This window comes from Callithrix jacchus, chromosome 17, assembly GCF_049354715.1.
Source record: "Callithrix jacchus isolate 240 chromosome 17, calJac240_pri, whole genome shotgun sequence".
In the NCBI taxonomy this organism is placed as follows: domain Eukaryota; kingdom Metazoa; phylum Chordata; class Mammalia; order Primates; family Cebidae; genus Callithrix; species Callithrix jacchus.
Window position 1 is genome coordinate 79,876,622 of NC_133518.1, and position 26,198 is coordinate 79,902,819.

The 26,198-nt window shown below is 47.5% G+C and overlaps 1 protein-coding gene across 24 annotated transcripts in view; it reads left to right on the forward strand.

The window, feature by feature from the left end:
- The window catches only part of TRAK1 (trafficking kinesin protein 1), a 167,197-nt gene that overhangs the window by 65,168 nt on the left and 75,831 nt on the right, over positions 1-26,198 (forward strand). For 3 of the 24 annotated variants that reach the window (XM_008984085.5, XM_035277964.3, XM_035277966.3), the window contains exon 1: positions 22,911-23,250. The exons of 17 other annotated variants lie outside the window; for them this stretch is intronic. In XM_008984085.5, coding sequence (XP_008982333.2) covers positions 23,187-23,250 — 64 coding nt within the window. In that variant the 5' untranslated portion in view covers positions 22,911-23,186. Of the gene's footprint in view, positions 1-22,910; positions 23,251-23,437; positions 23,555-26,198 lie in introns of those variants that run through there. 4 more of the 24 variants (XM_035277963.3, XM_078354763.1, XM_078354758.1 and 1 more) reach the window with 2 other exon arrangements.

Genomic DNA, 26,198 nt, shown 5'->3' on the forward strand with positions numbered 1-26,198 from the left:
CAACCTTTGCCTCCTGGGTTCAAGCGATTCTCCTGCCTCAGCCTCCCAAGTAGCTGGGGGTACAGGCACGTACCACCTTGCCTGGCTAATTTTTTGCATTTTTAGTAAAGAGGGGGTTTCACCATGTTGGCCGGGCTGGACTTCAACTCCTGACCTTAAGTGCTCCACCCACGTTGGCCTCCCAAACTGCTGATTACAGGCGGGAGCCAACTTTTTTTTTTTTTTTTTTTTGACTGTACAGAAGAATTTGAAAATATTCCTATTCCTGTTTCTTACGAAAAGTACCACAAGTCCTTAGAAACTCACTGGAAAGGAGTTTGTCTAAATTTAAAACCAAAGATATTGGGAACATCCAGGCTGCTGATTTATGTGGCATAGCAAGACGTGTGTACCAAGGCTGATAACTCTTGTGTGAAAGCTCACTAAGCGGTTATTCGGAGAGGCCCGGCGTGCTGATGGGCTGCAGAGCTGATACCTGGCAGGGTGAGCAGTGCACTCAGTGAGGGTTTTCAGTGTGGTCGTGATTGCCAGCCTGTGCAACTTGATGTTGCAGACTCGGAAAAAAGGATAATTTAAACAATTAATACTTTATGTTTCTGATATTTATTTTTTAGAGGTAATTTCACTCTTTAAAAATTTATGGCAGCCAATAATTTACATATCTGTGTATCACTGTGTCACTTAAAAAAAAGTACAGCAATCCTCCTACCTGGAGATAACTTGGTTCAAAACCAGCTTACATCGAATCTCTAAAGATTTCCTGTAATCATTTTTTCTAATACAGGCTGATCACTCCAATTTTATTGAATTAGTGAGATCATTTATAATAAGCAAGTTGGTACTACAAGTTTCTCCAGGGGACGTCTAGGGATGTTTTCAGGTTTTCTTTATTAGATATTAATAAGAAAAAAATGTTGCTTACATTGACTCATAAACCCTACAGAGTCCTTGTGAGCACAGCAGATAATCAGCTTCGATAGGGATAAGAATAGAATAACCTCACGGGTAGATATGAAGCGTGTTCGACTTGTACTCATGTTAAAGTTGAAGCAAACCTCCTTGGTAGGTTTGGTATTGACTTTTTTCAGATTGTTGAAGTCTGCAAAAGAACTCACAGGAGAAGAGTGGAGTTTGTAACAGAATTATTTTCTGGGAGATCTCTCAGTGTCTGAGGTTTCCCTGAGGAAACGCTCCTGTGAGTCTGCAGTACCTGTCATGGCTGTTTCTGCCGCAGGAGGCTCCTGGTTCCCACCCACACACTTTCTTTTTGAGACAGGGTTTTGCTCTCTCCCAGGCTGGGGTGCGGTGGTGCACATGCAGCTTATCGCAGCTTCGACTTCCTGGGCTCAAGGGAGCTAGGACTTCATGTATGCACCACCATGCCCAGCTCATTGTTCTTTTTTTTTTTTTTTTTTTTCTTTGAGAAACGGGGTCTCCCTATGTTGCCCAGGCTGGACTCAAACTCTAGGCCTCAAACAATCCTCCTGCTTCAGCCTTCCAAAGTGCTGGGATTACAAGCGTGAGCCACGGCACTCAGCACCATTCACACTTTAATTCATCACTGGCATTTCCATTGTAAGTGGAAGACCATCCGTGGACAACACCACGCAATTTTCAGAGAACTTTTACACAAAGTGTCTCATTTCATTCCGTGAAATACCTACAGCTGGGTAGGGATGGCTTCATTATGGGGAAAATAGATGTGGGAAAGGCTCAGTGTTTACTCCATGACGCTGAGCCACAGCTTCTAAAATCGGTTTGACAGCAGACCTCAACAGAGAGAGTGTCTTTTTTTGTTTGCTTGCTTTGTTTTTAGTTTATACAGTTAAGAAAAAAGAAGAAATCCTGGTGAGTTAGGCATTAGATAACACAACTTATAATAAAACTGGAAAAACCAAAATAAACATTGAGCGGAGAGTCCGAGAGTTCTTAGAGCGTGCTTGCATCAAGCCGTCCCTTACTGCTGTGTCTTCTGTGGTTCCTGCTGCTAGAGGATTATTCCCTAAGCATCTGTTAACTGAATGATCAGGTGTTAACTCCTAAATACAGGACCCTGTAGAGCAGAGCTCTCAGGCTGAGACGCCTTAGTGTCTGTAGGGAGAATTTAGGGCTTCCATGAATTAGTAAAGGGGAAAAATTACTTTTAGTTTTTATTAGCTTCTAACTGAAACGCAGCATTTCCTTTAATTATGAACGTAGACACACACAGGCACAGTGGTGTTAGCAGGACCTGTGACATTGTCACCAGTAGATATCACAGATATTTTCGCATCACTGCCATGAAATTACTTGTTGCTAAATGTGCTGATTGATCTTTCTTTTCATGTTACTGTTGGGTAGGACTGTTTTTTTTTTTTTTTTTTGAGATGGAGTTTCCCTCTTGTTACCCAGGCTGGAGTGCAATGTCGCGATCTCGATCTCCGCTCACTGCAACCTCCGCCTCCTGGGTTCAGGCAATTCTCTTGCCTCAGCCTCCCGAGTAGCTGGGATTACAGGCAGGCGCCGCCATGCCCAGCTAATTTTTTGTATTTTTAGTAGAGACGGGGTTTCACCATGTTGGCCAGGACGGTCTCGATCTCTTGACCTCGTGATCCACCCACCTTGGCCTCCCAAAGTGCTGGGATTACAGGCTTGAGCCACCGCGCCCAGCCAGGGCTGTTTTTTATAAGTGAAATGGAAGTGTGGAAGGCTCAGTGCTGTGGCATGCGGAGTCATGGAATGAGTCTTGTTTTATTGACTTAGATCTTTTATTTCTTTATTCTTAATGAAGAAGCACTCACCAGATGTCACAGACTCTTTTGCTGTCATTCACATCCCAGAGTTTTTCAAGTTTTAGTTGCCATTGTTTTCCTTTGCAGTCCTGTGTATTTTATGTTACGTATTCAATTTTTGTCTGAAGAAGGGTCTGTGAGCCTTGCCAAACTGGCGGAGGGTCGCCAGAGGCACAGGTCAGAGTCCTGCTGTGCGCCTGGTGCCCTTTTTGGGTTCCGTGTGTTTGTTCACACGTGTGTAACCCGGGAGATGCTGTGACTCCCAGCGTGCTGAGTCAGCTTTGAGACGTGTGAGAAGACAAGGCACCTCCATCCATGAGGGCAGAGGTTCTCGGTTGTGGGTGGGCACGGGGATAAGGAGCGCCGGGTTCTGATGCGCTCCCCTCCGTGAGGCATCCTGGAGAAGAGGCCCAGCTACGCATTGCCGCGCACATCAGATCAGAGCAGACACGGATGCTTCCAGCACGCCATCCCCTGAGCAGAGACACGTGGCTTCACCTTTTAAAGGTGGCCCTCACTTGGCTTCCTAAGAAGAGGAGACAAAGCTTTGGGCATCTACCTTTACCAGGTGGTAGAATGACCTTTTCAGAGAAGTTTTAGCACTTCTCCCAGTCAGGTGGATTTCTAACTCCTGAGTCTGAGAAACACAGAAAATTCAAATGACCCACAAAACAAATATACCCACAACCATGGGACATTTGGGCGAAGGCACAGTCAATACACAGTATTTGCAGTGTGCTGGGTAATCCTCAGAGTGGCCTGAATCTAATACTCTTGCTGTCCCCATTCTGCAGATGAGGATGGCGAGGCTCAGGGCAGTTGGGAAAAAGTCACAGACCGAACAAGGTGAGGGGCTCAGATTCAGACCTAGTTTGTCAGAGTAGCTACAGAGGGGACAAGAAGACTTCTTGTTTAAGAATAAAACTCATCTGGTGAAATATAAAAAAAAAAACCAAAAACCCATCAAAACCTTAGTTTTAACATCTGTCAGTAGATTGTTTTTATAAAATATGTGTCTAACATATTCAAAATTCATAGTGTTTTCATGGCTCAGGGCATTGTCCCAAGTGACACTTAGCTTGATACAGCTTAACTTGAAGATGAGGTTTCCTTCTTCCCTGTGACTTTCACCTCCATCCTGTGGCCTGTAGGATACACTTCCCTAATCCCTGGTGGGAATGACATTGTGTGCGCCACACTTCCGCAGTCACATACCAGGCAGCAGACACCCGCCATGAAAGTTGCTGCACTGGCAGTCCGGTGGCTGTGGGACTCTGGTTCCTTCTTCCAGAAGCTGCTGTATGTAACTTTGTGGTTAAGCAGCATTGATTGAGAAAAAAATAAAATCCGTATCTCACCTGCGTATGATCTGCTGACCACCCTCCCTCAGAGTTTACCTGGGGCAGTCTTTTTCCTAAGAAGGGAAGGTTATGAAACAAATGAGTTTCTTGAAATACCCATCCTTTGCTTTACTGTAAAGGAAACAATGGAGCGGTGTTTTGAGAAACTCCCATTTGTTTAGAAACAAATGAATTAGCCAACAGTATTTACCGAGCGGCTGGTATTCACCTCTAATCCTTTGAAGACTTGTTTGCATTCCAGCTCAGGCTTTCTGACTAAGAAGGTAAAATCATCTCCTGGACTATTTATTTTTGCCATGACCTAACCCAAGGACTTTGCACTGGGTTGGACCAGTGCAGGCGGCTCCATCCTTGGGCGCCATCCTGCCCTGCTTTGCTTACCTTGCTGATGTGGGAGGAGGGAGTGGGGTCTGGGAACCTACATGTTAAACCAGCTCCCCTTGCCATTTTAACTTCAAAATATTGAATTTAAAATTCAACAACAACCACAAAGACCTTCGATCTAGTCCGGCCATCATTGTTCACATGGGGTCCCTGAGGCGCAGCGTCCTGACTTGCTAAGCCTTGCGTGGCTGGGGTATGTGGGGCCGGGAATTGCGTGTGCATCTCCCCACTCCTCCCCCGAGCACTCTAGAGTGTGTCCATAGAGTGGAACCTACAGTGATACTATTGTACCCCCATTTCCACCTTTCCTCATTCGCGTGTGTCCACACAACCACAGCCGTAGCAAGTGTTTATACAGTTGGTTTTATGGGTGTGCACAACAAACCTCATGTGTTTTACTCATACAGGCCTCACCCCAGGAGATTGGAAATTTGCTCAAGATAAGGCATGATGGCCAGGCACAGTGGCTTACACCTGTAATTCCAGCACTTTGGGAGGCTGAGGTGGGCGGATCACCTGAGGTCGGGAGTTTGATACCAGCCTAACCAACAGGGAGAAACCCCATCTCTACTAAAAATACAGAATTAGCCTGGCATGGTGGCGGATGCCTATAATCCCAGCTACCTGGGAGGCTGAGACAGGAGAATCGCTTGAACCTGGGAGGCCGAGGTTGAGGTGAACTGAGATGGCACGGTTGCACTCCAGCCTGGGCAACAAGAGTGAAACTCCATTTCAAAAAGAAAAAGAAATAAATAAGGCCTGAGGACCCAGAGTATCTTGCATGGGGTTCAACTGGAATCCCTCTGCCCGCCCCCCGCCACTGTGCCTGGAGGCTCCTGTGTCCCCTCATCCTGCTTGGCCTTGAGGGGCCCACAGCGCCCCTCCCTTCTGGGAGCAGTTAAGCAGCATTGACTGAGAGAAACCCAGTACCTCACTTGCCCCAGAGTTCCATCTTGTCTCTGTTGAAGTCTTTCCCGCGTCTTTCACCAGTTCTTTCTTTTCCTCTTCCTCCGAGCTTCCAAATCAATGGCTCTCAACCCTGATGCACCTAGTGCTTTAAAATAGATGGTCCAACCTAGCACAGTGGCTCACGCCTGTAATCCCAGCACGCTGGGAGGCCTAGGCGAGCAGACCACCTGAGATCAGGAGTTCGAGACCAGCCTGACCAAATGGTGAAATCCCATCTCTACTAAAAATACCAAAGGTAGCTGGGCATGGTGGCATGCACCTGTAATCCTAGGTCCTCGGGAGGCTGAAGCAGGAGAATCGCTTAAACTTGGGAGGCAGAGGTTACAGTGAGCCGAGATTGTGCCATTGCGCTCCAGCCTGGGCAACAGAGCAAGACTCTGTCTCAAAAAAAGAAAAAGAAAAAGCCAGCCATGGAACCAATCCCCTGCAGATACCCAAATCCACGGATGCTGAAGTTCCTGCTATGAGATGGCGTAGTGTCTGCGTTTAACCCGTGCACATCTTTCTGTAGACTTTCAGTCTAGGTTAACTGTATTGTAAATGCTGTGTTTTTTGGCTTTTGGGTTTTATGTGTTTGTTTTGAGACAGAGTTGTCTTCTGTCATCCGGGATGGGGTGGCCATCTTGGCTCTCTGCATTCTCAACCTCCCAGGCTCAAGCCATCCTCCCACCTGAGCCCCCCGTATTTGGGACTACAGGCATTCTCCACTATGCCTGGCAAACTTCTGTATTTTTTTGTAGAGACAGGGTTTTCACCATGTTCCCCAGGCTGGTCTCGAACTCCTGGGTTCAAGCAATCCTCCCGCCTCAGCCTCACAAAGTGCTGGGATTGAAGGAGTGAGCTGCCATGCCCAGCCTAAAATTTTGTATTTTTATTTTATATATATTCTTTTCCTCTGAATATTTTTGATCCACGGTGGATACAGAGGGCTGACTATATACGCTTCCAGGATGCACCCTCACACACAGTCATCGTGATTGGCCCTCAGGTGACTGGTGTGCCCAGCCCACTGCTGTCTGCATCCTCTCTCCCAAGGCTGTAATACCAGCCACATGCTGGTGACTGCCAAATGTATGCCCACCCCGACCTTCTCTTTCTTCCTCCCCCAGACTCATATACCCACAGACCGAGGTTATCAACTCATCCACTGCGGAAAGTGGGTTGTTCCCCCATCCACACGCGTTTGTCTTAATAAATGCAATATGGTTTACCCCATTTCCATATCCTCCTGGCCGTCCACCGGCCCTGTTAATTCTTCCTTCAGATATGTCGCAGACACATTCTCCTGGGTAGGCTGGGACTACAGGTGCCCGCTGCTGTGCCCAGCTGCTTCTCTGTTCTTTGGTTCTCAGCAGAAGTGTGCTGACCACCCCAGCTGTGCTGTCCCCCGCTGTCCTGCCTTCATGGCTCTGACCCCCCCCTTATTTGCTTATGTAATGATAACCAGTATGTGAGAATGACTCACACCTGCTTGCCAGGCTGGTGCTAAACGCTTTACCTCTGTGAGCACTGCAGGACGTAGAACTGGGTTTGTGGTCGGACATATCTTCTTTTCGTTTAAATGATTTTTCAAATATATTATAATTGTTTTATCTAAATTAATTGGCCTTTTAATTCTTAATTGTTTTTTAAGATATTGAAGTTAGTTTACCTAGCAATAACACTTTTTTATAGCAATGTAAATGGACTAAAAAGAAAAAGAAATTTTAAACCGCTTTTAATACTATCCATGAAATAATAAACAGAATTATGTAATTACATTGATAAGCAAAACAGGCATGAACAAACAGATTGGGAACACGCACACATGACCATTTTTCCTTTGGGGAAAATGCTCAATTCACAAGAGCCCAGATGCCTGGGCACACGAGACAGTGATCAGCTGGCTGGCAGTATCAGCAGGCTGTGGGCCGGCCTGCCCACCCTCCCTCCCTCCCTCCTTTTCTTTCCTGCCTCCCTCCCTCCCTCCTTTCCTTTCCTGCCTCCCTCCCTCCCTCCTTTCCTTCTTCCGTCCCTTCCCTTTTTCCTTACCTTACCTTGTCCCTTTTACCTTACCTTAATCTTGCTCTTGCCCAGGCTGGAGTGCAGTGATGGCAGTTGTGGCTCACTGCAGCCTCCACCTCTTGGCTTCAAGTGGTCCTTCAAGTAGCTGGGACTACGGTTGCACACTACCATGCCCAGCTAGTTTTAAAATTTTTTGTAGAGACAGGGTTTGTCATGTTGCCTCAGCCGTCTCACACTCCTGGCCTCAAGTGATCCACCTGCCTTGGCCTCCCAAAGTGCTGGGATTACAGGTGTGAGCTAAGCGCCTGGCCTTTTTTATTTTCTTAGCGACAGTCTTGCTGTGTCACCAGGCTGGATTGCAGTGGTGTAGTTATAGCTCACTGCAGCCTCGAACTCCCGGCCTCAAGCAGTCCTCCTGCCTTTCCCTCCCAAAGCTGTGGAATTGTAGGCAGGAGCCCCATGCCTGGATGGCTTCTGGAGGCCATGGCAAGAGCAGGCTTGTCAGAGGAATTGGAGAAGCAGGGATTAGCTAGGAAAACTTCTCTGCTTCTGCCTTGTGTTTCATGCCAGGTGGTGTTTGTAACGTCAGAACCGGCCCTTACCTGCCTACCTGCATGCTATGCTTGTTTCACCTACTGTTCTCTGCTGTTCAGGGAGTGCCCTGAGGGCAGAGATCGTGTTAGTTTGTTCCCCCTTCTGTCCAGAAGGAGGACGTGCTGCTGCCGTCTCTGTATTTCTAGGTGCTCCTCGTTGACCCCTAGCTAAGATGTTGTCTTCTGAGCTCTCTTGATGGAGGGGTACCACGGTGATGATTGAACATGAAGTCTTGGCACAGTAGCTCACGCCTGTAACCCTAGCACGTGGGGAGGCCGAGGTGGGAGGATTGCTTGAAGACAGGCCTTTGAGACCCGCCTTGGCCACAAAACGAGACCCCTTCTCTACAAAAAAAGAGAGAGAGAGGAAGAAAACAAAAACAAGAAAACATGAAAAGCGTCATCCAGAGTATTCCCAGTGGGAGGCTTTACCCTCTGTACAGAAGGCAGAACAAAACTAACACGACCTCTGCCCCGGGGCGCTCCCCGCCCAGCAGGGACGGTAGGTGAAAGGAGCATAACATTAGGTAGGTAGTAGGTGAGGGAGTTTTGCTTCCGCCTGTGTCTGCGTGGAGTGGGATGTCCACACGAACCTGGTGCCCTAGCTCTCCTCTGACTGCTCGTCCCTGGGTTTCGTCCATGTTTTTGGCCAAGCTCCTTTCTCTCTCTGGTGCGCTTGGATGCGGACGCTCAGGCCTCTGGCTTGGGGTCCCCTCTTGCCCCCACCTTCTTTGTGGACACTCAAGTCCTCTGGCGTGGGGTCCCATCTTGCCCACACCTTCTTTGTGGGTGCTCAGTCCTCTGGCGTGGGGTCCCCTCTCTGGTGTGGTGTCCCTCTTTGGCGCAGGGTCCCCTCTCTGGCATGGGGTCCCCTCTTGCCCACACCTTCTTTGCGGATGCTCAGTCCTCTGGCATGGGGTCCCCTCTGTGGTGTGGGGTCCCCTCTGTGGTGTGGGGTCCCCTCTGTGGTGTAGGGTCCCCTCTCTGGTGCAGGGTCCCCTCTGTGGTGTGGGGTCCCCTCTCTGGCATGGGGTCCCCTCTCTGGCGTGGGGTCCCTCTCTGGCGCAGGGTCCCCTCTCTGGCATGGGGTCCCCCCTTGCCCACACCTTCTTTGCGGATGCTCAGTCCTCTGGCATGGGGTCCCCTCTGTGGTGTGGGGTCCCCTCTCATGGGGTCCCTCTGTGGGGTGGGGTCCCCTCTCTGGCGTTGGGTCCCCTCTCTGGCATGGTGTCCCTCTCTGGTGTGGGGTCCCCTCTGTGGCGTGGGGTCCCCTCTCTGGCGTGGGGTCCCCTCTTGCCCACACCTTTGCTTTTCCTGTTGCCTCTGCAGCGATGGCTTCGTCTCTCTCTCTCTCTCACCTGCCCTGGTGTGTTGCCAGAATCTCACAGAAACCGAATGTGTGCTCGTCATCCTCACCCCAGCTCTTCCTGCCACCTGCCTGGCTTCCTCAGGAGCCCAGGGCAGACTCGCCTCGGGCCCTCACCAGTGACCCTGTCCGTTCTCAGAGACACCTTCCCCTGCTCTCCACTCCCTTGCACCTCAGTCCTGGTTCTGGGACCTGGTTTTTTTTGGCATAAAGAAGTCACGGAACCTCTCTGTACTTTGGTTTCCTTTTTTGTGGGTTTGAGGAAGGTTCTGTGGCTTCGTTGGTGATGACATGGCGGAGAGCCAGGGCCCGTTTCTGATTTCCAGAGTGAAGAAGGAGGCATGTGTAGGGACCTGTGGCGCTGACCCTGTTCTTCAGCTCTTTGTGCCTGCCCTTGTAATGAGCACAAATGATCCTTAAAATAAGCTAGGTTTTAAAAATAATATTTTTGTGGCTCACACTTATCATCCCGATGCTTTGGGAGGCCGGAGGCAGGAGGATTGCTTGAAACAAGGAGTTTGAGACCAACCTGGGTGGCATAGGGAAACCCCCGTGACTACAAAAAACTGCATTTTTTTAAATTAGCCAGGTGGTGCATGCCTGTAGTCCTAGCTGCTCGGGAGCCTGAGGTGGGCAGGTCTTGAGCCCAGGAGTTCAAGGCTGTAGTGAGCTATGATTGTGCCACTGCATTTCAGCCTGGGTAGTTGAGTGAGACTGTTTCAATAAGAGAGAAAAATAAATAAAATATTTATTTTCTTTTGTTTTGAGATGGAGGCTGGCTCTGTCGCCCACGCTGGAGTGCCATTGCATGATCTTTTCTCACTGCAACCTCCACCTCCCGGGTTCGAGCGATTTTCCTGCCTCAGTCTCCCGAGTAGCTGGCATTACAGGCCCCTGCCACCATACCAGGCTAATTTTTGTATTTTTAGTAAAGACAGGGTTTCACCCTGTTGTCCAGGCTGGTCTCAAACTCCTGACCTCGCGTAATCCACCCCCCTCCACCTCCCAAAGTGCTGGGATTACAGGCGTGAGCCACTGCTCCCGGCCAAAATAATATTTCTTTCTATCACAAAAGTATGCTGATTTTAGGTGATTTTGAAAATAAAAACAAAAAGATGACTAACATGGCAATCGCTATTCTCTTTTTGTGAGATTTTTCTAGATTTTTTTTTTGGTTTTATTCTGCAACATTTACATATTTAAGGACATAATACTTTTAAAATAAATATTATATGTTGACCAATTTCCCCTGGCATTAAATCTCTTAAAAAACACAATTTTCACTGTTACTTAATATTCTGTCAATTATATTTGACCATTCATCTACGATTAGGAATCCACGCTGCTTCTACTTCTTCCCCAAATAACACGTGGGCGAAAACCCTTTTACTTCCGGATGTCAGGCCAGATAGTACTTACCAGCAATTTGCCTGAAAACACTGAATCTGGTCTTCAGGAAGCCTAAACGCATCCTAGAGATATTTTTATTAGATGCCTGAGGAGGGATGTCTTACCTCTTTCTTAGCGAATGTTTAGAAAATAGCGCTGGCTAATGGCCAGGAAGGCGAAGACTAAGGTTGGTGTGAATGCGGCACATCGTTTCAGGAAATACAAGTCGTTTCCCTTAAATTCAAAGTGTTATCAAGAGACCCGTTTCTCAAACTGTAGCAGGGCAGTTTTGTGGGGGACAGCGGTAATGCATGTCATTTGTGAAGTTTCGCTAGAATTGAGAGATACACCTGATCCCTGTGTGGGTTGGGTAATGTCGCTTTAGAATGAAGGGTTTCTTCTTCCAAGTGGCTCTGAGAGGAGAGAAAGTGGCTGCAGACTCTCAGTCCTGTGTTAGAGCCCGTTTCTTAATCATTCACCGATTAAATATGCGACCTTGGGCAAGTCACTTGTCACTGCATTGAGACTCGGTTTCTTATCTGGGAATTAATCAGCAGTAAATATGTTATGGTTCTCTGAGTGTTTCTTTGAGAGTTGTTCACTCTCTAGTTAATGGTATCCCATGACGAAGGTTTTAAAATTGTTTTATGGCCATCTCTTAGAGTTTTTCTATGTTGCAAAATAGGAATTAAGAGAATGGAGACTTTTAATTTTTGTTTTATAAAAATTGTAGTGTTGCTTTCTTTTTCAAATGCAAGCGCTATTAAATTGCTTTCCGTTAATAATCTAGGGAATATCTTATAAGTATTCCCAGAACACTACAGAAATATGCAGTTAACTCTCTAGCATGTTTTAAATTATCAAGGACTTTTCTTGTTAAGATTTAGATATGTACTAGGCTTAAATTCTAAAAGGTGACAAATTGTGGAAAATAATTTTCACCTTCATAGAGCAAATGAAAATGGAGCAGAGTCCATGTCTGCTTGATCCTTATCCCAGGGCCTCATGTTGAACAGGTGCCTAATAAATTCTTCTTAAATAAGTAAAAATGCAGAGACACGTTTTTAAATAAAAAAAATAAGCTCTATCGTTTCTTATCTTTTTTTGTAAAAGCAAAACAAGATTTAAAACCCACACATAGAACAACAGGATCATTCTATCTGTTGCCACCTTCCAAAGATTGCCTTCATTTTAATTAAAATCCAAGTGAAACAAAAATAGAGACACTGGCCAGATGTGGTGGCTCGCACCTATAATCCCAGCACTCCAGGAGGCTAAGGCAGGGGGAGTTCGAGACCAGCCTGGGCAGCATGATGAGGTTCCATCTCTATTTAAAAAATAAAAAGTGCTGACATGCAGAATGCAGTGAGCCTATACAAATTAAATGAATAAATAGCACATAGTGCTGACCTTCTGAAGGGGAGAGCGGTCAGTAATTGTATTATTTTATGAGGTGGTGACCTAAAAGAAAGCTGTGTGTGTGCGTGTGTGCGTGTGTGTGTCTGTGTGTGTGTCTGTGTGTGTGTGTGCGTGTGTCTGTGTGTGTGTGCGTGTGTGTGTGTGTGTGAGTCTGTGTGTGCGTGTGTGTGTCTGTGCATGTGTGAGTGTGTGTCTGTGCGTGTGTGTGTCTCTGTGTGTGTGTGTCTGTGTGTGCGTGTGTGTGTCTGTGTGTGTGTGCGTGTGTATGTGCGTGTGCGTGTGTGTGTGTGTGTGTGTTTGGGGGGTGCCTCTTGGAACATTGAGGAGTCTGTTGTCACCTAGACGTGTGTGTGGGAGGCAGGGTTGAATGAAGGAAGGAAGGATAAATTGTTGGGGTGTAGTGGAGGTTGTGCTGAATTGGAAAGGGAATCTAATTGCCAGGAACTTTTCATTATCATTTGCTAACAAAGCTAATGGCAAGACCTATACATTATAATGTATTTATAAGTCATTACCAAGAATTTCTCTTGTGTAAATGTCCAAGTACTCTGGGTATGTCTTTTCTGCCATCCCCAAGCTCTGGGCCTTTTTGTTTTTACAGGCCAGAACCAAAGTGAGCCCTGGAGTTGTGCCTTCTCTCTGTTTCTCTTACTCACTGCTCCGATAAGCAGACTCTTCCGTGGGCCCACTTTTCACCGCTGTTAGCTGACACAGACGCCTGCGAGATCGAACGTAGAAGCAGAGACACCACAGTCGTTTCCTCCAGGTTAGCCATGTGCAGTCACGATGGCTCCACCCAGGGGTGGGCCTGGCGCCAGGTACTGAGTGGAATTGAGGGTGCCTATCTCAGGGAGGTAATTGAAGGCAGCCCCATGCCAGGGTGCAGGACAGCACCAGGAGCCTTGCACAGTGCCTGGTGGGCACGGCAGCCAGGTACTCGCACTGGTCAGCAGAGCCACCCTCATGGTCCCTGGGCACACTTTGTCCCCCGCCTGTCAGCTTTCAGTTCTTTCTCATCAAACCAGATTCCAATGTCGAGTGTTTTTTTTTTTTTTTTCTTTCTTTTTAAGAAGAAAAATGCCTGGCAAGCAATTCTGTACAGATTGACAGTTTTTCTTTTTCATGTTATTTCATATTTCGTATTTGTGAGCGTATCTAAGACAAAGCTGGAACGGACTCAGGTGGGAAACTGACATGACAGCTCACTAACATTCCGCCCCCGTGATGGGCTCAGGCTACTGTGGTGCAGCTGACTTGGCGAGAGTGGAAAAGGGGCCATTCGAGCTTCTGGTTTACTTGTGTTTTGAGGCCTGTGGCACCTGCTGTGTGACCTGCTGGACACGGGAGTGAGATTTCCCATTCAGCCTCCCAGGCTGGGAGGAGGCAGCTCAGAACTGTGCAGGCTGCGTACTGCTGTCCCCACGCACCCGAGCTCTTTCTTCCGTCTGTGCTTCTCAGAGGTGAGGTTGGTGGTGACGAGAACGGCATGGAGGCCAGGATGTGTGGTGGCTCCTGAGTGCTCTGCCAAAGCCCTCTCCCTGCTTTTGGATGTGTTCTGTACAGGCCCGGCTTTGTTCCCCCACCTTCCCCTGGAGGTGGGTTGGTGCCCGCTTCTCCTGTGCCTGAAACGAGGGGTAATGACAGCAAGCTGTTCATTAGCAGCCTGCCTTCTGCCGTGGGTGCTGTGACTGGCAGCGGCAGCGTTTTAAAAAACAAAGATCAGAAAGAGAACTCTGCAGAAAGCAGCACCCTGTTCAGTTACTTTCTGAAGCAGGTGGAAGGAAGGCCTGCTTTCAAGGCTGTCTTTCGCGTGAGCCCCATGGCCCCCTCAAGGACAGAAGGTTCGGAAGCCTCTTCCGGGTCTTCTTCTCTTCCACTATGGCCTTCTTGGCTGCCCTGGCATACAGGTGCCCTGACCAACAGGAGGAAAGCTCTGGAGACTGGGAGCAGGTTCCAGAGGGGAATTGGGACCTCCAAGGGCTGTGCGTGCCGGCAGGAAGGAGGAGCACTGGGGGGCGAGCAGGAACTGGAAGTCGTTTTGTTCAGCCACATCAGGGCCCCTGCATGCTCATGCTGGTCACCTGTGAGGCGCGGGGCAAGGTGGGATGTGGCAAGGTCTGTGAGGTCTGAGAACGGGCAGACTCATCACTGCATCGTTTGTATTGTTTATCGCTCCTTGTTAGTGTTCATTCCTCTTTTTCATGTAGTACGTAAATTGAAATATATACTCACACAACTAGTAAGTAACATTATTAAATTCTTTTAAACATTTAAATTTGTTTACAAATATATCTACTTAGACCTGCCTTAACATCACAGACCAAATCTGTTAGATGCTCTTCAATACGCGCGAAAGAGAACGTGTAGGTCTTGTAGCGGCACCAGCAGAACTCCTGATAACACTTAACGTCAGCATCAGTGCTGTAGGTTTGAGTCATTTCTTTGTGATTTCTGCACCTATTTTCTATTTTTCCAGTGATCTAGTAACCTTAACAGATATTAAAGAAAGTGTGATCTCAGCAGCTGTGTTAGATTCCTGGGGCTGCCATAACAAATTACCACAGACTTGGTGGTGTGAGACCAAATTTATTCTCTCACGGTTCTGGAGGTCAGAAGTTCGAAGTCAAGGTGTTGGCACTGCTGGCTCCTTCTGCCCCTCTCACGGTTTCTGGTGGCTGCCGGCCATCCTCGGCATTCCTTGGCTTGTGGCCTCATCCCTCCAGGCTCTGCTCTGTCTTCACATTGCCCTCTCTTCTGTGGGCCTTTTCTGGTCTTCTTTTCTGAAGACACTTGCCATTGAATTTAGGGCACACCTCAATCCAGGATGATGCCATCTCAAGACTTTTAAGTGATTTACACCAGCAGGGCCATGCATGGTGGCTCAGGCCTGTAATCCCAGCACTTTGGGAGGCCAAGGCAGGAGGATAACTTTAGGTCAAGAGTTCAAGGCCAGCCTGGCTAACATGGCAAAACCCCATCTCTCCCAAAAATACAAAAAAATTAGCCGGGCATGGTGGCTTATGCTTCCAGCTACTCAGGAGGAGTCCCTGAACCTGGGAGGCGGAGGTTGCAGTGAGCCGAGATGGCGCCACCGCACTCCAGCCTGGGTGACAGAGTGAGACAACGTCTTAAAAAAACAAAACAAAAAAAAAAAAAAAGAAGAAAATGAATTCTACCAGCAAAGACCCTTTTTACACCTCCACAGCTTCCTGGTGGACTTTATCTTTGGAGGGGCCACCTTCAACCTGGTGTCTTTTCCTGAAATGACAAATTCTTTATATTTGGCTAATGTGCTTGTGACCCATTGTCCCATCCAACTGACACACTCACCTGGAACATGTTTGAAAACATACAGACTTTGTCAGTGCCTTACTGGTGTCATGAGCAGCTCTTAGTGAGCTCTTATCTTCCAGGAATTTGGGGCCCCAGTGTGGGTAGTCAGCTCTCCTCGGGGGCCCTCCGGCTAATCCGTCATTTCACAGCTCATCCTGCTCCTACCTGAATGTAGTCTGTGCAGAACGTCAAGCCTTTCTGTTTTTGAGACTTGCTTCCTCCTTCCCTGTAGGGTTGCCTTATTCAGGGCCATTCTCCTCAGAGACACATTTGTACGCTGTCTTATAAAAGGTATTAGTGGCAGAAACCGAGCTGTCATACACACCCACCTCTGCTGCTTCCTCAAACGGATTAAAAATAACTTCCAACATATTCTCCCTTCCCTTGTTGCCCTTGGTGCGCCTTTCATGTTGATGTTCATTGATGATTCGTGGCCTTTACAGGCTCAGCTTGTCCCCTTTCGCCATTGTTAACTCTGCTCTCTTTTGGATGTTCAAATTGTCACAACACAGCACATGGTAGTCCTTTTAAGAGGGCTCTTAAAGGGGCCGGGCGGGTGGCTCACGCCTGTAATCCCAGCACTTTGGGAGGCTGAAGCAGGTAGATCACGAGGTCAGGAGATTGAGACCTTCTTGGCTAACAGTGAAACCCCGTATCTACTAAAAATACAAAAAATCAGCCGGGTGTGGTGGCACGTGCCTGGAGTCCCAGCTACTCTGGAGGTCGAGGCAGGAGAATCGCTTGAACCCAGGAGGTGGAGGTTGCAGTGAGCCAAGATCGCACCACTGTACTCCAGCCTGGGCAAAAAGAGTGAGACTCCGTCTCAACAAAACCCAAAAAAGATGGCTTTTATATACCGTATCACTTCTACCCAGACCTCCTGAAGCGGTCTTTGCTTTCTGGAAACCTGGTGTTGCAGGTCCCGCTGTATTTCTCCCTGCCCCAAGATATGGAATGGAATCAGCAGCTCCACAGGAGCCCTGTTAGGCTCTAACCTGAATCTGGGCACCAGAATGTTGACTTGCCGCTGATGGGTCAGAGGCCGTCCTTTGGAGCCGCTCGGTGACGGAGCTGGAGAGGGTTCTGTTTGTTTGTTTTCTCTGTGAGGTGCTAACTTGAGTCTTTATCTTCTTTCATTGTACCTCTTCTTTTTTTTTTTTTTTTCATTCAAATTCCATTAGCAAATAATCCCTGGATGCTTTGTCGTTCACTTATTGAGAAGTGGAAAAGGCTTAGGACGGAGGTAATTTCTGGTTTATATCCAGAAGCTTTTCGTGCGCAGTCCTGGCAAGTGACTTAAGCCACTAAGACCCCTTTCCTTGTCTCCGCAGTGGGAGAGTCGTTAGGTCGCAGGAGTCTGAGGATTAAGTGAGATAGAAGCTCTGAAAGCCTGGAGGACAGTCGGCACTTCCTGAACGGGGCGGCTGAAGCAGGTGGCTAAGGAATGGCTGACTGGGTGGCCATGAGGCTAGCCCGAGACTGCTCCTGGGACCTGTTCTTATCCCTGACTTCCTGGTGGCAGTGATGGAGGAGCGTAGGGTCGTGGTAGGAAGGACGCTGCTTTTTCAGCTGCAGTGAACCTGGGCTGAGGAAGGGCTGTAACCCTCAGGAGCGCCGGGATTCTTGCGTGAAGGAAAGTGGTTTTGGTGTCAGACGGGTTTTAATTGTGAAGCTCTGCAAAGCTGTGGACAGACTGCTTTGTCTTTCTGAGCGTAGGAAATAGTTCTGGTGCAGTTCACTTTGAAATTGCTGGAAGCCCCTAAATGATGCTATTTCCTTTGTGCTTATTTTGTACATTGTTTTGTTTCTTTCCCTTTTTCTTAAAAAGTGAATTGGGTATGTGCAGCCTTTGGACTTAACATGAGCTATGCTCAGTCACGTGTTGTCGCTGTTTAGAAATGGTCTCACTCCTGCCTCACCCCACCTGTCACTCCTGCTTGTTGCTGTGAGCGCAGTGCCTTTGAATCAGTTATGCTGGGAAAAGCTTATAAATGGCATTTCTACCTCATTTCCCTAATTATAGCTTAGGAATTTGTACCGTCTTTTTAATTGTTTATTTCCTGATAATTCCCCCCCACTTAAAAAAAGTTAGAGTGATAAAGGTGAACGCAACTAACATTTATTGTAAAGTCACTTCGCGCAGGCACTGTACTGAGCGCTCTGCCACACGCTGACTGATTGTAGCTTCACCTGTCTCTGTGCAGTGTGTTATAATCACCCCATTTAGCAGGTGAGACTGATGTGTCTACCAAGGTCACAGACATGGAAAACGAAGAGCCCGAAGCAAACCTCAGACCGTTTGACTCCAAAAGCACATGCTCCTCACTGTGCAATCTTTTATTTTTGACTTGTTTTATGGTAATGGGGTAGGGATAAAATGTTAAGCAGATTCGTAGTGCTGTAAGGTCAATGTGCCAAGCTCTGTGTAAACAGTTTCTATCAAAACAAAAAAGCAAGCAGATAAGGGATTTATTTGTATCCTTGTCTTTTTTTTTTTAACTTTAACAAAATTCATTCTTATAATTTGAGAACATATTGTCCCAAATAGATCGGATTATTTTATTAAAATGTATTTGTTTCTTGATTCCGTTACATATAAAGTTATATGTGGAGAAAACATGCAAAGAGATGGCTAGGATTCCAGTAAGAGAGAGGTTTCTAGTGAAAGCTGATGTTTTATAGAACTCTGGGGAGCCATTGAGCCCTGCTCAAGTGTTATATTTCTTCAATTGTGCTGAATTTCATAGAATGTCAGTTTTTTCTATGTCTATTTTATTTAAGTAATATTCACTGCATTTCAATTTTTTTTAATTATGTAAGTAACACAGGCTGACTGATTGGTAAAGTGGCTAGCAGTCTGTAAGTAAGACACACAGTCTTCCACCTCCTCTCCTCCGCAAAGGAGCTACTTTAACATGTTAGTATATATTTTCTTCCAAAAAGTTATATGCAGTTTTGAAAATTTCACAGCTGCCTAATTAAGAATGGGCAAAGGGAGCTGAGCCTCGTGGCTCATGCTTATAATCCCCGCACTTTGGGAGGCTGAGGCGGGAAGTTCACTCGAGGTCAGGAGTTTGTGACCAGACTGGCCAACATGGTGAAATCTCATCTGAACTAAAAATACAAAAAATTAGCTGGGTGTGGTGGCGTGCACCTGTAATCCCAGCTACTTGGGAGGTGGAGGCATGAGAATCGCTTGACGCTGTGGTCAGAGGTTGCAGTGAGCCAAGATCGCGCCACTGCACTCCAGCTTGGACAACAGAGCGAGACTCCATCTCAAAAAAATAAAAACCCAACAAACAAAAAACAAAAGTTTTGTGCATTTGTGAACAAAGATCTTTGATATGATTTGTAAACAAAAAATGTATCCATTACATTTTCATGCATTAGCATAATTTTCAGTTGCTGAAACTCAGAAACGTGTTGATATTATTAGATTTGATTTACATCTCATTTACTTTTCTGTAAGTAGATACAACTTTTCCAAATGTAGTCGGTTCCTCAACTTTCTCAGCGTTCTTCAGAAGCATCAGTCTTCTCAAGACGATGAATATCACACACCGTACTGAACAGCCATCCGATTTCAGCACGTGGAACATAAGCCGGTGGGCCCGGTGTTTGGTTGGGTCATAAGGAAGAACACACACGAGGCACTGAAGCCCTTTGCCCGGGACGGACAGTACTGTATCTGCATAAGTTTGAAACCTCCTGGATTCCTGCAGCCAGCGCTCCCCTATCCCCAATTCTGTCAAATTTGTTGATATGTGTTCGAGGAAGATCAAAAATGCTGCAACAGTGAATGAAATGTTCTGTGAAGAACTCTTACATACTTTGGCTCCAGGAACTTAGGTGATTAGTTCTTCTGGGTAAGAAAGATTCTGCTCTGTAAAAAATTCTTGTATCCCAAGTTCACTGATTTATGCACCGACGACACTATGTCCCTGGTCTGGAACCCATTTCATCTCAACAAAGAGGGAAAAATACCTTCCATCTACGCTCGCCCTTAAGAAAAGTATCCAGATGCTTCTTCAGCAGCAGATGCCCTTGTTCTTGGCGGAAAGCAGTACTGTAGTTCACCCACTCCTCCTGCCACCCTCCAGAGTTATCAGTACTTGCCTTTTCTGACCTCAGCAGTGGGATACTCTTCCATATCAAGCGAAGCTCTTGTCTCATCCATAGTTTCATAGATACCATTGTCTCACAATGTTGTTAATGCTTTACTGGTTTATTACGAAGGAAACTGCAAAGGATGCAGATGAAGAGGTGTGTAGCTGCGGGAGCCTCCATGTGTTCAGCCATTGAGAAGCTGTCTGACTTTCCTATGATGCTTTGAGGAGTTTGCCTTTCCTCTTCCTCTAGTTTATGTTTTTAGTTTTTGAGGTAGGGTCTCACTCTGTCATCCTGGCTGCAGTGCAGTGGCACGATCACTTCTCTCTGCAACTTTGAACTCCGGGCTCAAGTGATCCTCCAGCCTCAGCCTCCCAGGTAGCTGGGACTACAGGCATGTTGCCACCATGCCTGGCTGGTTTAAAAAATGTTTTTGTAGAGATGAAGTTTGGCTGTGTTGCCCAGGTTGGTCTCGAACTCCTGGCCTCAAACTGTCCTTGCTTCTTGGCCTCCCAGAGTGGTAGAAGTGCAGGCATGAGCCAATGCAGCCAGCCCCCGGTTCCTCTATTAAACCATCTTGCAAATTCTTATTCGACCTCCCCCACCCTGATTGGATGGAACTGGTAAACATTGCTGATGTTTTAGGAGGTGCTTGTTAACCATCTGCCTGTTTAGAATGCCCATCATCTTTTTGTAAATACCTTAAGGAACTTTAAACAAAACCTTAGAAAAACTCGGGACTCCGGCCTCTGTTGTGAATGTCTCGAGGTGAACATCTGAGGGGGCTGTTTGGTGGTCTGCAGTGGGGCTCTTGAGAGGCACCATCATGGTCAGAGATAGGATGAGATGAAAGACTAGAGGGAGGGGTGAGATGTGTCAGATAGCAGAAGCAGTTATAAGAAAGGGATAAAGATCATTGTCTGCTGACTTTAAGTGGGTACCCGTCCTAGAAGACTGAAAATGTATCCTCAAGTTGGGATCAGGGAGAGGGAGTGACGTAAGTGAGGCAAGCTGACACCCACTTTGACCAGAGAGAATGTGCAGTTGGGCTGGGGGTACCTTGGAGGAGGAAGAGATGAGGCCAGAGGGCCACAGGTCCTCCAGGGAATGGGTGGCAGCCAGAGGACACCATGGCTGGGCATGATGTCATTCCCTTGTCCCTACATTTTCTGGACTTTTCACCCTGTTAACAATTTTAGCCAAAATTCGCATCAACATCAGCAGTTCCTCTGCCCCGTGCAGGATGGTTCCTTTGTCTGCTTTTGGTTTGGGCCTCTGCCTTTCACTTCCCTTCTCCCTCTGGGACTTGAGGCTCCGTTATTCGTAGTGCCAAAGGGTTGGGTCCCTACGGTCCACAGGTGGACAGGATCTGCTCTCAATAAAGGCTGGGCCAAATGGTGTCGTCCAGCCACCTGGCAAGTGGGAAGGTCTGATGTGGCTTCCTGCCCAGGTGTGCCAGCAAGGCCCGATGAAGAGGGCCAGATGTGGCCCTGACATGAAGAAAGGCTACCCCATTTCTCTGGGGACCTCACAACACAGCATGACAGACTTCAGCTTCCAGTGATTTAGGAAGACTGAGATGGATTGGTACAAAGTGTAGATTCCATCTAAGGTTCTGTATGTAAGATGCACATGTCTATGTGATTTTCCTTTTAATTTTCTATTTTACATACAGAAGCAGACACCCCCCCCCCCACACACACACACACACTCTCTCTGTTTTTATATATGCTACTGTTGACACCAACAGATTCTTACAGTACCTGGCTGAGAGGCCAGTGAAGAAAGGAAGTAGTTTTGGTTTAGGGCAGGGTTTTCACCAGGCAATTCTGCATCCAAGGGACATTTGGCCTAGAGACATTTTGGTTATCACATCTTGGGGGTAGACAGAAGTGCTGCCCGCATTTGGTGGGGGGTGCCAGGGCTGCCGCTGAACGTCCTGCGATGCTGAGAACAGCGTTTCACGACGAGAATCATCTTACCTTAAATGCCACTCGTAGTGCTGAGCTTGAGAGACCCGGCTCTAGGGAATGAAATTCAACCTGCAGCTTAGTCTAAAAATCGGTCTTCTTATCCACTACCTTGTTTTGTTATGAATCTTTCAAACACGTCAGACATTTAGAACTTGTATTAACTGTATTTTTTAAGGAAATAAACCACACGGGTGCATTTATAAGGAACGTTTAAAGCCCCATTTCCTCACTGCTTCCCCGGAAGCAGCTACCTTCCTGCAGTTGGGCTGCTTCCTTCTGCTGTGCATTTTTGCACCTTGATTACACGTGTAAGTGTCCATGAAACAGCATGTTGCACTGTACAAGCCCTTTGTGCTGGCACTCTTTTCTATTTGCATGTGACAGGCTGTTTTTCTAGAAGTTTGAGCAAAGGCATGAGAATAATAGTGCATCTAAATGAAAATGCTTCCATTTTCTTTTTCTTTTTCTTTTTTTTTTATTTGAGATGGAGTTTCGCTCTTGTTACCCAGGCTGGAGTGCAATGGCGCCATCTCGGCTCACTGCAACCTCCGCCTCCTGGGTTCAGGCAATTCTCCTGCCTCAGCCTCCCGAGTAGCTGGGATTACAGGCACGTGCCACCATGCCCGGCTGATTTTTTGTATTTTCAGTAGAGACGGGGTTTCATTATGTTGACCAGGATGGTCTCGATCTCTTGACCTGGTGATCCACCTGCCTTGTCCTCCCAAAGTGCTGGGATTACAGGCATGAGCCACCATTTTCTAAGTGATTTACAGTTCCTTTACGTTGTGGTCAAAAATTATAAAAGATGTTTAATGTGTTAAGTCAGGTCGAGGGAAGGGAACCAACAGTAATGGTCTGTAGATTTTAAAAGGTGGCAGATTTCAAATCAGAATCTTCCTTCTATCATGACCCAGCGTAGGGTGAAGAAGCGTGTCCTCACATTTGTTGAAGGTGGTGATGGTGCTGACCCCCCGTCTCTCCTTGCTGCACCCTCTGTCCTCCCTGCCTGGCGTCTCCCAGCCTCTGCTCCCAGCATCCTTGGAAGACATTTCCTCCATCTCTGCATCATTTTTCAGAGCCAGCCAGTTTCCATGGCAACGGTTAGATTGAAAGATGAGCGGCAAGCAGGCGAGGAGGCTTGAGTGAGGCAGCCGGCGGTGGTGTGTGTCCCTGACGTCAGCCTGCGGGCGTCTGGATAGGACGAGCCTGGCTACTCCCACTCAGGGCTGCTGTCCAGTGCCGCTTTATTGGCAGTGCTGCCAGGGTCTCCGGTAGCTCTGCAGATTGCCTTCCTTTCTGCTCCTCCTACTCCCTCCTTCCCCAATAGAATTTTTCTTTTCATTGCCCGCTTTCCTGTTTTGGCTCCAGACTGTCGTTAAGAATGCACAGCCTGATTCCGGTGTGTTTCGGGATGCTCTTCTGCCCGGTATTCTGGAAGGGCGGGGAGGCATGGCAGCCTTTTACTTGACGTTGATGGCGCTCTAAAGTCCGTTCTTTCCTCCGCAAGACCACTGACTATGCAGAAATTTATCGAAGCGGATTATTATGAACTAGACTGGTATTATGAAGAATGCTCGGATGGTAATTATGGCCCCTGCAAAATAGAGCCGGCATGTTTAGGGGCACTGTCTCCTTCAGGGTGGGGGGGCGGTCCTGAAAGCTTTAGGGGAGACAGGCGGCCGGCGAGGGTGGGCACCAGAACTGGCGCCACTGGCTCTGACGATTGCAAAGGCACGGTGGAGGAGGTGGCAGGTGGGCAGGGCTCTTCACTGCGGGAGACGCCTGCGGTGTCTATGAGGGTCTGCTCAGAAGGGGAGATGGTTTTGGCGTGCCGGGCTTGCGAGTGTTCTACTTCTATTGGATTGAATTCTCTCTGGTGTGAGACGTGAGTGTGCTGTTGCACATATGTGTGCAAGTGGAAGTGTGTTCCCTGTGCTCCTGCGTTGGAGGGTTAGGAAACTGGGAGCTTGGAATCGTGTGCTCAAGAGGTGGCTTCCTGGACGGCCAGCAGCAGGCCTGGAAGACTCTGCCCTTTTCTGAGCCAAGAGCTGGGAACCAGCAGAGGCTGGAGAACAGGCAGGAGCAGCCTCCCACTTAGCGGGTGATTCAAATGAAGCTGCTTGCTGGGTCCGGCAGAGATGGGGGCGGAAGGTGATGGGAGGGCAGGAAGAGAATGTGTCCTTCTGTCACTACCTTGGTTTGTGCAGGGAGGGTGTGGCACATTCCAGAGGAGGCTGGGTGGAGGCCGAGCTGTGTGGCTGGACAGGCCTCAAGAGGTTTCAGGCACACGGAAAACAGCACTGAGGTGCATTCTCTGAGAAATCCCAATGGGCGGGTCTCAGCTTGCTGGGGTGTTGGGCATCAAAACGGTGTATTACACGGTTAATCTGTCTTTTTAAATTTCTTCTTGAAAATGATCGTCATATCACATCCCTTCACAAAAAAGGGCACAGTTAATATATACACTTTGAGGGTCTGTTCCCCAGTGATGATGTGCTCCCAGCCCTGCAGGAGCCATTAATAGATAAGGTAAGTGCTTTTTAATTGAGTCGGGAGTTTCAGAATGCTCTAGTCCCGACTACATTTGATTAACCTGAATGATGTAACGGGCTGGGACCTGGCCTAGTTAGTCCCGGTCGAAAAACTACGTAATTCTCTCTTATCCACTGATTTTTGCCTCGACTGTGGGTTAAGGAGAGGGGCCAACAGGCCTTCTCGGGGCTGGTATTTAAATGGGCGGAAAAACTCTGCCAGTTCAGCCCCATCGTCCCCCGGCATTAGATGCAGACATCGTCATGTTGGTTCCCTGTATGTGTTTAAGTATCTCAAGCAACAAGGTTTGGCAGCAGCTCCCAGGGTCATGAGGGGAAAGGATGAATGAATTCTTTTTTCTTTGGAATATATCCTTCTTAAAGCAAGTTCCCATCCTGTTACCTAACTCCAAAAGGGAATTCTAGAGATGCTGCTTTTTGGAAACCATCATTAGTTTTCTTGGTGATTTGTGACTACCCTCCATAATTTTTTTTTTTTTTTGAGACCATGTTTCACTCTTGTTGCCCATTCTGGAGTGCAATGGTGCAATCTTGGCTCTCCGCAACCTATGCCTCCCAGATTCAAGCGATTCTCCTGCCTCAGCCTCCCAAGTAGCTGGGACTCTAGGCATGTGCCACCACGCCTGGCTAATTTTTTAGTTTTAGTAGAGATGGGGTTTCTCCATGTTGGTCAAGCTGGTCTCAAACTCCCAACCTCAGGTGATCCACTGGCCTTGGCCTCCCAAAGTGTTGGGATTATAGGCGTGAGCCACTGTGCCCGGTCCGTAACTTTTTAAGTGATTCAATACATTCTCACTGTACCATTGGATTAGGGAGCACTGGTGATGGCAGGGTGCTGTCACAGGCCCGTGGATGGGTCAGGTGTGGCCGTGGCTCTGTGGACGTCATCGTAGAAGTGGGAGAAGAAGGTTTCTTAATATCATGACCCAATTACCACACCATCCGGTTCCCTTTACACCCTGAAATAAAGCCAGTCACTGCCATGGTCAGTCTGGAGGGTGGGCAGAGGCCTGCTCTTATCTGAGTGTCCATCAGAAGGATTTTCTTACCCAGCACTTCCTCAGTTGAGTCTTTTGGCCCAGAGAGACCCTGATCTGTCTTCCTGTAAGAGCAAAGGAAATGGAAGAGGAGGTGGCTCATCTGTTCAAAGGTAAACATACTGATTCTCTTCTTGTCTGAATGTATGTTGAGCCAAACAATTGTCTTTTACCCTGTCTCCCATTTTGGATGATGGGAAGAAGGTTTTTGAGACAGTTTCCTGGGACCATGGGAATTTTCATGATCCCATTTAAAGAGGTAGCAAAGTAGGGAATAAAAGGCACAGAAGTCCAGAAATAAGCTGGTTTAGGGAAAGTACGAAGAGGGAATTTCAAGCACGCGCTAATTTTGTGGTTACTTGCTTACACGTCTAACCAGTTGGGTTCCTTCCTAGCTTCAGGCAGGTTAGTCTGGAAATGAAATTCAGCCCTGTTTATTTATACCTGTCTTGAATTTGCTTCTGTCTTTCTTATTGCAACTTAATAGACACACACCATTGCTTTGTCTCTCTGATTATTTGGCATTTGAATCGTCAATGAGGGAACCTTTTAGGAACTGTTAATACTAATAAAAGGTGAGTCAAATGTTTTGAAAAAGATGCAGAATCATTTATGTCAGAGTTACTGACTCACACTTAAATTGCAGTGTTAGCACTGAAAAAGAAAGGGGTCTGGTTGGGAGTATAGATTGCAGGCCAGTTAGAACCCCTCTTTTGAAGTTGGAATTAAGGGATAGCTACCAGTCCCTCCAGTCTTTGAGGGTTAGGAGAACTTCATTCGGTGTTGAATAACTGTATTTCCCCGTGTGTTAATGTGCATTGTGGTGGCCTTCTATTCAGCGTCCATCTCTGCCTGCCCTGCTTCCCCACCTCCAGAGCAAGACCCCAGAGGATATAACAAGAGGCATGGGACAGGGGCTTATAAAGACAAGACGTTGGAG